The sequence below is a fragment of the Heliangelus exortis genome, chromosome 12 (genome assembly GCF_036169615.1).
Source record: "Heliangelus exortis chromosome 12, bHelExo1.hap1, whole genome shotgun sequence".
NCBI lineage: Eukaryota > Metazoa > Chordata > Aves > Apodiformes > Trochilidae > Heliangelus > Heliangelus exortis.
The window spans coordinates 1,358,694-1,373,959 of record NC_092433.1 but is presented as its reverse complement, the minus strand read 5'-3'; the positions used below and the strand labels follow the sequence as shown (position 1 = coordinate 1,373,959).

Genomic DNA, 15,266 nt, shown 5'->3' with positions numbered 1-15,266 from the left:
TCTCAAGTCCATTATTGTCTTCCATCCCTTCCCTTCCACTGATGCTCATTTTTCCACTACACTTGGCATTGTACATCTTGTGTAAACAATGGCAAAAAAACCTGTTCTCTAACACTAGAGTCTTAGCTCCACACAAATCTTGTAGGAGTCACTGAAGCAGAAATTGAAGCAAAGCAGGTTTTCAAAAAATAAAGAGTTCAAAGCTCATATTTAAATACAAACTCTACAGTCTGCAGCACCTCTTCTACTGATGTGCATGCAAGTATGAAAGTATTACATGCACTGCCAGAAGCATGAGCTGCAGGAGTTCAGAAATGAAGTACAAATTGCACTCATTTACTCTTCACAGTAACTTGTGAATTTGCTGTTTATACCAACTTGGAACTGTTGATAACTGGAATTAGTCTTATTTTGTACAACAGAGCCTAAGGCATGGCTCTGTTGCTTGTCTGCACTTACATCCAAAACACTCTTTCAGCAAATTATTCTATAGGATGAACAAGGAAGGGTGAAATCCAGACCATTTACATCAGCTTTGGTGCTGCATTTGTCTCTCCAGAACAGGAAACCAAGGTCTGACAGCCCTGAGCAGAACAGCAGCTGAATCTGCCCCTCTAGCTCAAGGACCACAGCAGTAGGTTGTCTGAATTCAAAATACAATCTTTTATTTATTTTTTAATAATCTCTCCTGCTATTTTGTGTGGTGAAGAGAACATTCAGCAAAGGATCTTGAAGACTGAAACACAGACTCTTAAATACTGTTCCAATTTTTACATTTTCAGCAACATCCAGCACAAGCTACTTCCCACTCCAATCAGAAAAAGGTTGGGAGAAAGAGAGTAGGTTGGTTTTTTTTTTGTTTTAGTTTTACAAGAATGCTGGCACATTCTCTCATGTCATCATTCTGGAAAATTAAAGTTAAGTTCATTTTGAAAAATGAAGATAATCACTGGATTTAATATATTTTGAATAACTATGGTTTTACCAGTAGGCTAATTCATTAAAAAACTAATTAAATATGCAATCAGGTTGCAAAGGTTGTCCAACTATGTTTAATCTATTTAATAAAAAAAGATACCTATAAAGAGTACACCTATTCTTAAGGGACAATATACCTATCAGTCATTTATAGGAACAAAAGAAGCAATGCAGTCAAACTCATTTTGCAAAGGTTAATATAGTCTGAAATGCATTTATCCCAAATCTTCTCCTTTTCAGGACATGCTGAAGCCCCAGAGAGTCCAAAAATAGAATTTTTTAAAAGCTGGGTATTATTCCTGTGACTCTTTCAGAAATCGAGTCTCTTCCAAAGCAAAAAAGTAGGTTTTGAGAAGGATGGAGTCCCCAGAATTTAAATAAATGCATACTGAAGAAGGCCAGCATTCTGAGCCCCAGCCTAAGAAACTACACCTTAAACACAACAGACACCACTGGAGAACATAGGAAGAAAGCCTTAGAAGTTATGCCTGCTTCTTTTTTAAAAAAACTAGATTTTAAAAGCCATCTTTATGTAACAGAAGACATTGAGTATTCAAACTGGTAATTACAAAATCACATATGGCAAATACAGATTAACATAATTTTATTAATCATTTACTGATAATATAACTCTACTTGTGGCCATATTCTCTACAGAAAGATTCTGAAAAATCTCTAAGCCTGCACTGTTTTGAGCCAACTCAGTCTGATGGTCACTGACAGAATTATGCTGAGACTCCAGAATTGCCAAAAGGACAAATGGTTACATTAATTCCACTCAGGATGAACATTACCAATTAACACAATAGCTTGCTCTTCCTTTGCTCTGACAGCTCTCACGTTTGATTCCACCCTCAGTACTCAGCACTTAGAAAAAGCATCACTTAGAACTCAAACATGTAGATGAGGTGGGGTTCAAGCTGTTTACTAATTCTTTCTGTCTCCTGGATGAGTGGAGGTCCCTTAGCAGCTTCTTCTTGAAGCTTTGCTTGTGGAAAAGCAAAACTACCTCAACCATTCAACAGTTCCTTAATAGGATTGTTACATTTTTCTGCTGTTCATGTGAAAATTAAGTATGCAGACCTACTGTCAGTCATCAAAACAGTAAAAGCATCTTGAGAAAGCTAATTAAAGCCAAGAACAAACACTTTCACCCCCTCTCCAGATTATTTTTTTCCCTCCAAAGAAGGATCACAGTATGTTCTCTTATGGAAAACATGAAGCAAAAACTTAGTAACCCACAAGATCTTACCTATCCAGACTGGGCATGTGGTGACACCAAGCCAACCCTGCAGCAGTTTTGGGCAGTCTGTCTCATGGATCACTGACTTTCCCCACATGCTTCAACATTTACAGTGCTTGTACCATGGAAGCAGCTATGCAAAGGCTGCTCAAGGAGAACTTAATTGCCAACAACTGCCCATGAAAAGACACAGCATAAGCTGCATTTGTTCACTGAGAGTGGAGTCATCTTCTTCAGCACCATTTCAGTTCCTAAGCAGAGACACAGAGTGCTGGAACCCAATTCTCCTACAGCCTTCATAACAAAGGACAGAATAAACATCTCCACATTTTTCTTACCTGGTCTCAGCTTCCCAGGCACAAGTTATTTATGAGAGGAAGGGAGATAAAGGTTATATAGGTAGAGATGGTTGGGTCCTTTTGTTACTAATGCATCAGAAACCCATGACTGACTCAAAATAGCTACTACTGCCTATAGTTCTCTTTTACAGCTAGTTTAATAGTGTATTTAAATGATCTAGAACTTTTCTACATAAATTTCACATTCCCAGGAGGCATTTAAACATACGTTTACCACTAGTAGAAAAAAAAATTATTTAAACCTCTGAAAGTGATTTTACTTACAACTATTGTACAAGCTAGGGCAGCTGGGGTGGGATTTTTTTATGGGTGTTTTGGGGGGAGTGTGGGGGTGGTGTAGGTTTGTTATGTTTTTTTTTCCAAATGCACCTATGGCAAAGTAATCACTCTGATCTGTAATACTTAGACAGAAAGAAAAAAACCAACTTCATCTAAAGATTAGTTTAATTTGGAACAATAAATACCCAGAGTTTACCTGCCAAATTCTCTCTAGTGGACATCTTAGAAGGCTTAATTATGCACTGCCATACTTCCACACTTTGATTTTCCTTTACAGTTTCCCTCATGCTCAATTTCTTGGGTTTGTATAACATGATTTGAGGGTACTTTTAATGCACATGTAATGTATTCCACTGTAAATTATTAGTGTCTATTCAACCTCACACCCTAAAAGATATTTCTCATTGGGATTTCACACAAGCAAAGGGCATCTTCTCAACAGGAGGAAGGAGAAGTGCACAAACATGTTGAACATGGCCTGATGTGCAGTAAGCAGGTTCTCTCTGCTCATGCCAGGAAGACTTTCCCTTTGCTCTACCAGTTTGAGGCACATTTGGGAAACCTGAGATAAAACACTACTGAAAACTGATCAGCAGCCCTCTTCCAGTAACATTGGCTCAGCCAGACAGAATGAAGTTAGTGCACAGTGAAATAAGAGCTTTGCAGAGTTCTGGCACACACACTCCACCACCCAAACTCAGACAAAGAAACAAATTATATGCAGGAGACATTACCAGTAGCATTGGGCATTATTCTCCAGGAGCTTCTCCACCATGTGCTCCACTCTCACAAACCAGCTTGGCACAGCTTTGTAGATCAACGGGGTATCTGACCTTTCAGGGAAGGTGGTGAGGAAGGGAGCAACCCCAAAAAAAAAACAAAAACATTTTCAGTTCTTCATGATTTATAAAATACACTTTTAAATGTCTTTTCATACACGACAGTTCTCTTTGCACATACCAGATTAGTTGTGGTTCCTGAAATGTTATCACACTCAAATGTTGGGGTTTGTGTTGTTTTTTCTTCAAGTTATACAAACTTACACTCACATGAGCAACTATTTGAAAATCAACCCCCTAGAAAAACAATTTAAAATCCTGCAAACCCAGCAAGTTGTCATTTCTATGAGAAATAATGGGAACAGTGAAACTATTGTTCCTACATATTACATTCATATGAAATTCAGTAAATATTGAGTCATATTTAAGACTTCTACATTGGTTCATACTGTGTACATCAATCTGAACAGCCAAAAAACATTATGCCATGTTTTTATTTATATATCTAAAAATAATAATAAATCATAAAGATGAAGTAACAGTACCCAGGGCTAACTAAGAGTGTCCCATTCCAGAAGGAAAGAGAAACATATAAAAGTAAAAAGCTAAAGACATCTTAGTATATTGCTTACTTCAACACTCAATAAAAGTCACAGGACACCCATACAAGGTGGAAGCAGATTCAGAACTGGGGACTGCTTAGAAATGGGAACACCATAAGACAGAGTATGGCCTGATAAGTTCCCTAAATTATCTAGTGAAATTAATATCTTTAAGCATCTTTCTGCATTGTGTCTCAGCTCAGTCTCTTATTTGTCAGTTCCATAATATCACTATGCAAGTTCTTGAGAGACTGATCAAGTCCCATGCATCATTCTGAAGGATCCAGTAATCAAAAGAATGTGTAAAAGGCACTGCAAGGGGAGTTGAGACATTTCTAATCCTTCACATCCTTTCCATTATTCCAACTTGTAGAGGGAGACTGAGCCCTAAATCCATCTATGGGTACAGAGCAGCTTCAAGAACACTGGGACAAGAAGCTCATTCTCCCTTAGTATGAACCCATCCCACAAAGTTTCTTACCATATTTGAGTCACCTGGCCTCAGAACTTGAAAATACTCTTGCTCAACAATAGATTGCAAGCAAAGACCCTGAGAAAACACCATTATCTGCTACATGAAGCTTAGTGTAAGCAGCCCATCTGAAACATTTAATTCGTTTTATTTACATCCATAGCAAGGACTCATTTGAAATGCACAAACTTCTGGAGATTATGTTGTCAATTCAAATTGCTACTGTGGAGGCATCTCCTAAAGCTACACCTGCCTAAATCAACAAAAGAAAAGAAACCCACAGCAAAGGCTGTTCAGATGTGAAAAACTGCAGCTCACCTTGCATAAATCCCAGTAAGAAAAAGCAGACCACTTCTCTTAATACTGTGTTTCAGAAGATACTTCCTTTTAACTGGAAGTGATACACTTAAATCTGGGTTGACACTAACTTTTAAGAGTTACAGTGTCTCTAACCTTACAGGAAATGGTAAGAACGGAAAGCAATAAAAATGTAGCAGTGCTCCAGCTATTAAATGCAAGTGTACTAACCTAGGGGGTTCTGCTTCTCAAATTTCAGTTCTAAAATCTAAAACCAGGAGCAGCTCAGTTAAGCCCTCACAGAGCAGCAGCAAGATCCCATTAAAAAGAAAGTATTCTGCATGCTACAAGGTACTCCAGAGGCATTTTAGTTTCACTGAGCTTCTTGTTTTAGCTGTGCTGGAGAATGATGATTTGTCACTACACAGATGATCTTGAGCTACTGGAAAAGAAAAGAATAGAACCTGCTAATAACAGTTTCTCACATGGCCTTAACATATTGCAGTAAGAATGCTGGAACAAACTGGTACCCAGCTTCTACCAGGAGTAAGCACCTGAGAGATGGGGCTGATGGAAGACAAGCTTTAGTGCAGAAGTAGCTTCAGACACAAAGGATCTATGAAACAGACAAGAAGATGAAGCTGCCATCACTTCCCAGGCTTTCAACCTCTCATTTTAAGTTTATAACACTTGATAACCATTCCAAAGCACCCACAGAACACTGCTTCCACCTACATGAAGGTAGTAAGAAGTGGGAGCTGGCACAGTTTTCATGAATACTTTTCTCTAGCTCTACTGCCAAGCAGCAACTCAGCAGGAGACAAAAAAAGAACAATATGCTGAAAATCTGCCCAACCAGTAACATTTTACACATTTCTGACACTCATGACTGGTGAGAAGGTTGAGGAAACCAGATTCAATTCTTTGCTCTAGAATCAAATGAGAAATATCCATTAATGGGTTGTGGTTTTCATCAATACAATACAAGGGAAAAACCACACAGAGAGACCTTAAAAACAGAATGATGCTTACAAAATTCCTCCCTAAACATTCCTCTGTCTCAGCTGAATGTTGTTTTGTTCCCCTAATAAATACACCCTTTAGAGTTGTATCAGAGAAACCAAATTATCTGAGCAAATTGTTAATCCCTTTGCAGTGCCACAGATGAGCATTCTCTGAAAAGCAATCTTCAGACCACCCTCTGTGGACACTACACACCACCAGCAGTCTTCTCATCCCTGTTTTGGACAGCAGAGCTGTTTCAAACAAGTTAATCTGATGCAACTTTCTCATAAGATAGGAAACAAATGACAACTGACCATGTGCTACAAGAGAACCTCCTTTTGTTCTGCATCCACTGGCTTGGGAAAGGCAAAGCTCTGTCAGTGGCAGAGCTTCCCCACAATGTTCATCCACAGAGCAGTACACAGTAGCTGCCAGGTGAGCCACCTCTGCTGTCTCTCAGATGGGTTAAATTGCTGCCTAGACCACAGACTCAAAATCTCACATCTACAAAGAGTGGTTTTGAGCAATGATCATCTTCAACAATTCCAATGAAGAGGACTTCCAACTGAAGACTCTCTACTGTGCATTTACTGTCATTACTCTTTTCCTCTCTCAGATTTTAACAAGTTTAGTTGATTGAAAATTAATAGGTATCACAATAGGAGAATATTTCAGGGAAAAGCATGAAAAGTAGTGCATCAAGTATAAGTCTGATTTCAAAGTTTTCTTACATTAATCAAAATAACTTATAACTATATTCAAAGTTAAGAACTAGTCTACTTTTAGAATACTCCAATTATGGTTTGATTTCTGATGGCAGTGAAATGAGCTTTTCAAGAAGGATCCATTATTCTCTTCTTCCCACCAGATAATTTTACTGCCTGCAATTTATCATCAATCAACAAAAATGTCAACAGAGTGGCAGGATTAAGTATGTTCCCCAGAATCAGCATTTTTACATTACTGGTTTGTCTCAGAAGGCCATGACTGCACATCTGAATTGCTCCATAAGAAAAAGAACAGCATTGGTTGCTTTTGGGCTGCCACTTTTCAAAAAGTGTCCCAAATTGTCAAGGGTCATCTCCCTTCTTTCTCTATGTAGCTGTTAGAAACAAACCACTCATGCTGTTTAAGCAAGTAAAGGCTATTCTTGCTACAGATGAAAGATAAATGCACACTACTAAAACATCTCACCTGGTAGCACCAGAGCCAGGCAGAGAGAAAGCTTTTATCAGTCATTTCAGTCCTTGTGCTGCACACACAGACATGACCTCAAATGCTCAAGCCACTGCAGATATGCAATTAGATATTTTACTGAACTGTCTTTACTTGTAGTAATAGAGTTCAATAATATTCCCACTAGAAGATTACTGAAGTTTCTTTGTTTTTTGGGTTTTTTTTTAATTGACATTGTCCTATGATTATTTTTTCTCTATTTTGCAATAGATTTTAAGCCAGAGAGGACACTAATAAAAAAACCTTTATTTCTAGATTAAGTTTGTCAATCCTGTACTTCTCATAAAAAAGACTTCTTACATTAGTTTATGACACTGAAGGCCATGGAGCCCTCTTTCAGCCTCTGTAACATAACTATTTACCCAAAACATGGAAACTTTAAACAAAAACATATAAAGACATTCTGTGATACACTTATTTGGATAGAATTCAAGTGGTACCAAAACGTCCTTTTCTGCTACTCAGTACTCAGCTGTTTAGAAAATTAACATTCTCAGACTTACCTTCAAAAGGTAGTTAACAGAATGCAACACTAAGAAACAGGGAGTTCAAACTATAAAAACATGGATGTAAAAGCACAATAGAAAAATTTTCAACACCACACTTAACCATATTTATGACAAAAAAATTTACTTTTTTTCAACTGGAGCCCTCCTAATTCAATATTCTTGATTATTTCTTTGAGTCTTGTTAAAAAAGTTAAGTGGGTCAAGGGAGAGGAAAAATGAGACAAGCCTGAGTCAGTTAGAAGCCTCAATCTTAAAGCCATATGCACTTCTTTCCTTACCTCCAGCAGAAGGGATAGCTGTGTCTAAAACTACTGCTGTGAACCAGTCTGCCTTTCTCTTTCAGTAATTTAATGATGTTTTTATCCGCATCCTAAAAAGACAGAACAAAAATTTCCCTTGGAATACAAGATTTCCCTATTTCAGCAGGCTACAAGTAGTAAACACCTACAGATAACCCAGTGTTCACACACACACAAAAAGCTTCTATACAATTTATACATTTACTGCAAAAGCACTGCAAAACACTGAATGTATAAAGTTATTTGCTCCTCAAATCCCAGCACACAGCATCAGTCCCTTTTTGCCCTCAACTGTTCCCACATACACACAGCTGTACATAAAATTCAATTTTTTTGCAACACAATAGAAGGCAGATATTAAATAGCATCTTTTATCTTTTACTGAGTCTTCTGATTTTGGCCAGGAAGCCACACAGTGCTTCTCACCTAATATTTAGATTTCACTATAACACACTGCTCCAATGAGACTAAAGTTACAGAAACTGATGCATCTTTTACAATTCTTTACTAACTAAAAAGGATTTGCCTTCTAAGCTGGAAGTGAAAGCTGTATGTTAATAATTCAAGACAAACTACTGAACAAACAGGTGTCAATGTGGCATTAAGGGAAAAAAAAGAACATACAAAGATTTATGATACAGCAATATTTATAAGCTAAGAATTCAGCATCATAAGAATATATTCCAAGAGCCTTAAGTTTAGATTCCTACCAGCAAGAAGACAAACGTGTAGCCTCCAGTGTTCTTTTATTTGCCTTAATATATAGCAGGAAGCAACAACAGCTGTTTGCATTCAAATGCAATACAAGATTTTTAAGTCTTTTTCAAGTAAATTGCATTTACAGGAAGATACTTTGCTATCAAACTGGACCAGCAGGAAACCAACTAAAACCAGTTTGTGTTCTTAGCACACAGAACTAAAGTAGCACTCCTTTCTATGGATTTGTGCCTGCAGCAATCTGGAGTTCTGTGGGGGATTCTCTTGCATCTATTGGCAAGAAAATTCACATTGCAACACATCCCACACGTGGGAAAAATGGCTGGATTTCTCCCCTCTGAGAAATCATGTTACACCAACGGGATGGTATGAACTTAATGATGACATCTGTGAAGTCAGAAGTCATCCAGAGGTAAAGGAGGCCTCTGCACACTCACCTACACACTGCATACACAACATTTCCATGGGAAACAAGTGAGAGCCTTTCTGCAGCGATGCAAACAGAAGATCCTCCTTGTCCCTTTCACTGCTATATACACAATATTACTTCAGTTTCAAAGTCTTCATTTTTCAGACACTGTAATAAGCATTTGGAGGCTTTTTTTTTCCAGATAGCAAAGCCACACTGAAGACAAGCCACTCAGGAGGAACACTGCTATCATTTAGAAAATTTTAGTTTACTTTCTCCAAGAACACTGACCTTCACATACTGCCCAGCAAAGTCAGTCACTTCTGCTGTGAAGCACCCTGATGCATCAACAGGACAAACAGGCACAGAATCTTTCTGAATAATATTGAAATCCATGCAGACTCTGTAATCATCCTACAAAAAAGACAATTGCCAAGTTATAGAATTACAAAGTACTGGTTAAAATATCCATCCCTGGAAAAATAAGTCAAATAGAAAAATGTGAAAACAGTAACAGCAAAACATTCAGCCTTTGCTAATCCCAAATATGCATCTGTGTGCATGTGAACACACATTTTATGTGTGTAGATACACAGGAACATACATGTCATCACCAGCTCCAGGCTACTCCTGAAGGCTTCAGGCTACAGTAAAGGAACTGACAGCCTCCATGTCATGCCCCTGGCACCAGCCAGGCTGTGTCTGTCAAGCACACAAGCCTGCAGGGTGGTTTGCAACAGACAGGTTGTTTTAATCAAACCAATTCTGGAACTCCACCTATGAAACATCATTTTCTGAATGTCTTAATGATCCAAAGCCTTCAAATCTGTATTTCACAATCTTTATTGGCCCATAGGCAACACTACTGACCAAGAACCACACATGGACATCATCACAGTTTATTTTCCTGGCAAGCCTCTATTTAAATTGTTAACTTAGTGTAGCAGTGAGGAAAAAAAAAAAAAAACAGAGGGTCACTTCAGACTTTCCTGGATAGAACTGAACAACAATGGTATCTTATAAAATATTAAAACTATAAGGGGAATAGAAAAGTTCAGATGTTTCATTTCAAGCCTGAAGTCAAAGACTGTATCTCAATCAATTATCACTCCAGATTTTTCACTTTCTTGCCTGAAAGAAAGAGAACATTCTTGGGGGTGGAGGAAGAATGGATAAGGATACTCAGCACATTCACAGAATCACTTCATTTTCCTCAAAGAAAAAGGCCCTGTTGAGGCCTGCATCAAGTCAGGTTGCTTTTTTTGAGTCTCTGAGGTTCCTGTATCACTGCTCTGACAAAAGGAGCAAACCCCACACTACAGGAACAAAACTGAGGTTTTGTGTATCATGAAACAGAAGCTGCAGCATCCTTGCCCATGAGAACTGGCAGCATTTGAACTGTTGCCCTCCTCTGGGCATGGAGATCATTGACCTCTTGTAAAAGGCAGCAGCTGTTCCACAGGAGCTGTGCTCTAAAGCAGTTTGTACACCTTCATCAAGGAGATCCCACCAGAAGCAACAGTAGAAACAAGCAAATGTCCCAGAGCCAGCTGAATTCTCTTTGCCTAGGTACAACCAACACAGGCAAGGCAACTCCAGAGTGAAAGAGAAGGGTTTCTACATCCCTTTTGTGGCCAGCATCCTGCACTTCCAACCCTACCCACAGGTCTCTGCAGTTACCAGCTCCCTCAAAGCCCCAGCTAACAGCTGCTGCCAATTGATCCACAGGATATTTTTTACAGTGATGAAACTAATCCATAGTGACAGTGAAGTTGGGTACTTCATGTACCAAGGCACTACACAAAGAAATGAGAAACCACTGCAGCTACAGCACTCATTTACTCTAGACCACTGCCTCCTTGCTCTCTCCAGCAGCTGTAGACAGCCCTCATGATTATTCAGCCTCCACTGGGTCAACCAGCTTCTTCAGTCACAGATTAACTGAGATAAGCCCATGAGAATGGTCACCTTTCATCAGCTCTTACTGCTGAGATACAGCAAGGATACTGCAGTGCTTAAGATGTAGGCCAGATGACACAAGTAACATCAACCCTGATTTGGCAGTGACTTGTAAAAGGCTTTGAAGAAGCAGCCAGCAGAGACTACAAAGCTTGGCATGCTCACAAGGCAGCCAGAACATCATAACAAACCTTCCACTTTGCAGGCCAAGAGGTGGTTCGGTCCGATTTGCATCAGTGATGGAGCTGATGATATAGAAAGGGCTTTGCTATTTTGGCTTTCTACCAAGTGAGCTCCTTTCCTTTGAAGAACTCTAATTTGAATGTAAAAATTTTCCAGGCTGACCTGCCATTTGATTTAATGAAGATTTGCTCCAGTAACCACAAACCAAGAATATACCAGGTACATACAGAAATCCACAGAGTGCCACTGGAAAGCTGAGACAACTTTCAATTCTTTCAGGAGAAAAGTCAATGCTCACTTTTGTACCTCCCTGCCATGATTAAATCTCTCAAAAGATTACAAATAAAAGTTGTAATACACCAATTGAATGAAACAGAAGCCATTAAAGAGCTCCCTGACGTGAACACAAAGCCTTTTTATCTGAAATTTAAAAATACAACAAAATAAAACAAAACATGGGAGTCAGAAGGTTTAGTCAAAAGCTTTACCTTCAGCATAGGGCAACAAGCACCAAGTATATTTTTGCAATTTACTAAAAAGAAAGTGCAACAGAAACATAGCTATGAAACTTCTGGGACTCAGGCACAACAGGGCTTGTGTGCAAATTAAGACCTTGCTAAGGCTTTGTGAGTTGACTGTAGATATATCCACATTTGATGAAATGCCTGAGCACCTGAATTTTACTGTCATGTTAATCTGGGGGTACCATGAGTTTACAGAGTTTTTAATACAGGTCTGTCTTGTTCTCTGAGCTTTAATTCTGAAATCTTTTGAACTGATAGTGCTCTGATTTGTGTAGCAGCTTGCATTTGGCAAAAGCATCACATAAGACAAGGGAACTTCCTATCCTGATACCAAGTGAATGTGCATTTTTACTTTAAGTTTTGTTGGAAAAGGATGTATTTCTAAGCTATCAGCAAAGCAGAATATGCATTACTAAGTAGAATTTTAATTCCATCTATATTTATCAAACAGAATGGCTTATACTGAGGGGAAGGGATAGAGTGAGACAAGGTAAGACACTGCTTGTGAAGGACTGTGCTTTATTTCTTCTCCTCTGACCCTGTCCTATTCACCTGCAACATGACAATGAAGAAAGCTGCAAAGAAGTCAATTACTTAGCAAGCCAGTCCTGCCTACAACCATGAATTCCATCCCTTCCATCTAAATTTTGTCCAACAGCAAACATTTAATGCTAACACATGGAGCACTCGAGGGTTCTACCTACTATACCATGGATTCCTGAACCTAAACCAGGCCTTTTGCAAGTATTTCTGAACAAAAATAATCAGTGGGCTGTAAAAACTGAACTACATGCACCCCAGAATAAAAGGTAGTAGCATTAAGGGCAATGTATGCTATGAAATTTCCCTCTAAAGGCAGCACAGCCAGTTGACTCAAGTCTGTGCTTCATGCATTTTGAAGTCAATCTGCTCTTTAGCTAAAGAACACAAGTTTTGGTGGTGATGTAAGAGCAGTTTTTTCTCACACAAATATTTTATGCATTTTTTTCATAGCAATGCATTTAGCTGATGCTCTTATGGTTTCTTAAAAAATTAGTTTAAAGATAATTGCTGACTTGCCAGGAGCAAGAGACAAAAGTTATTCCCTTCCCCTCCATGTTTACACAGATCTCTGTGGGCTTGTAACAAAATCTGATAAAAAGAGGGCAAATAATCCCTGCTCTAACTATCCAGTCAGGCTTTCCAACAGCTTCCAGCAACTAAACTGTATTGTGCAAACACACAACAGAACAAGACAGCAGGCCAAGGGAAAGTTTCTTCCAGAGCTTCTTCTGTCCTAGCAGCCTATTGCCTTCCTTTATTCCATCTCCTACAACAAGAGCTCCTGACTCAAAATCAAGTCTGCTCCCTAACCCCTCCAGCAAGGCCTTGAAAGACTGAGATCCACTGAGTGTGTGAGGTATCAAGTAGATAAGCTTTAGACTCCTTAAAACACTTTACCACCCACCATAAATTTACTAACTGATAACATGCAGTCCAGTTTTAATTTTCCTTATTCACAGCTGTATTAAAAACTGGGACATTTTTTCATATCTTGACAAGGGAAACACCATCACAATGGATCCACCCTTCAGAAAAACTCAGAAAAAAAAAAAAAAGACAGAAGAGGATGGGATATTTTATATGAGTACAAAGAGGCCTATTACTAATGCCAACAATTTCTGGATATGATGACAGAGCTCGTGGTCCAGGGCTTGCTAATTGCTAGGCACTGGCAGCTCTATTGGAAGTTTTTTGAGGGCATCTTTGGATAATGGCTGGAGCCAGGACACCACACAAAAAGGACAATGCGTCCAAACCCGGCCATTTAATTCGTGTGTCTAAAAACTGAAAAGATTAAATCCATGAAAAATTATCCCTCTTAACCTTCAGAAGAATAGACAGAGACAGGACAATAAGGACAGGAAAAGAGAATAGAGTGCAACAAAATCCTTTCACACCAAGGGATAAAGTCTCAGTACAAAAGTAGTCAAAGCACTTTTTCATTCTCTAAAAGCCCAATGAGTAATGACATTGAAACACTGAAGAGGAGCAGAGTACTGAGCAGAACTGCTGTTATCATCCAAAATTAACACTTAGCACAGCCAGTTTTGACTACTAATACAACAGATCATTTCTTCTTCAAGCTGTAAACTTAGACTTAGAGAAAAGCTCCCATCAATGACACTCAGAAGGTAAGGTGTGAGTTTATTCCACATACCACAGCAACAAGCAAATCAAGTGTCACCTCCAATCCTCAGTCTAGCAGACAAAGGACAAGGACTCATTAGAAGCAATGCTACACTGTATTATTACATTTGTAATTAGTAAATGGGAGGTTTGTTAAATACCACAGTCACCCTGTCAGATGGTCCCCAGGAGCTGCAAAGGCAAGCAATGTGTGTTGGAACAAAATGACATTACAGATACATAGCTCATACTCACAGCACCAAAATAGGGGGCCTGGTGGACAACACCTGTGCCTTCCTCCTCCTTGACATAATTGTCAACCACCACAGTAAAGGCACCTCTGTCTTTGCACTGCAACACAGAAGTTTGTTTTCCATACAAATGTGAACACATATACAAAGCAAAACAGAAGCCTTAAGAACTTGGAAGAGGCACTACCCACCCCATCAAGGGTAAGTGACACAAAATGTGGCATTCCCAACATTATTCAGTAATTTCCCATAGCTAAGAGATTGTGTACTTCATTTAAACAGTGACAAATGTGATTAAATCTAAGACCCCTCCAGAAGGCCTCACAGTCAATTATTCTTCAAGCCACAGATCTTCACAGTTCTCAGCTTAGCAGACATTTAATACACTCCTGGGAGGATACAACCAAGAATGCTACTTGGATCCTGTATACAGAAGTCTCTGGGCATTTTTGTGTGTCCACTATGCCTTCTAATTTCAAAACACAACTTTGCTTTTATAGCCCATATATTCTCTTTACTTCCTCCAGAGAATGAGAAGATGGTAAAAAAAAAACAAACAACCAAAACAACAACAACACAATAAAAGCAATTCACAAGAAAAGAACTGACAATTTTCAGTGGGTTCATTATATGCATAATGAAAAATAACATATAATACAGATAATTTTTACTCCTTAATATCAAAGTAGTAAAAAAAATTATTGCAATCAAAGTCAAACCCAGTATGTTAGAAAATATTAGACTTGGGTTGTTCTGAAGAGGGGATATTTTGAGATAAGACATCCATTCTAAAAAACAAAATAAATCTGCTCCTTAGAAGTACAGCAGGACTCAAAAAAATTATCCATTCCAAACCTTTACACTTGCAGTCCTGTTTTTCAGATTCAGCTGTGTTTGACCTTTCTCTAGAGATCCTGCTTCCTACAGAGGTTTTCTCACCTTTGCTGACATCAGCACATGCTTCAGAGCAGATGGTAGCCAAAATTACCAAATCCC

At 38.7% G+C, this 15,266-nt stretch overlaps 1 protein-coding gene across 1 annotated transcript in view; it reads right to left on the bottom strand.

Moving 5' to 3' along the window:
• IARS1 (isoleucyl-tRNA synthetase 1) overlaps positions 1-15,266 on the bottom strand; it is a 97,625-nt gene that overhangs the window by 55,406 nt on the left and 26,953 nt on the right. The window contains exons 11-14 of the mRNA XM_071755392.1: positions 14,275-14,370; positions 9,476-9,598; positions 8,038-8,129; positions 3,594-3,692 (exon numbers count right to left, since the gene is read on the bottom strand). Coding sequence (XP_071611493.1) covers positions 3,594-3,692; positions 8,038-8,129; positions 9,476-9,598; positions 14,275-14,370 — 410 coding nt within the window. The remainder of the gene's footprint in view (positions 1-3,593; positions 3,693-8,037; positions 8,130-9,475; positions 9,599-14,274; positions 14,371-15,266) is intronic.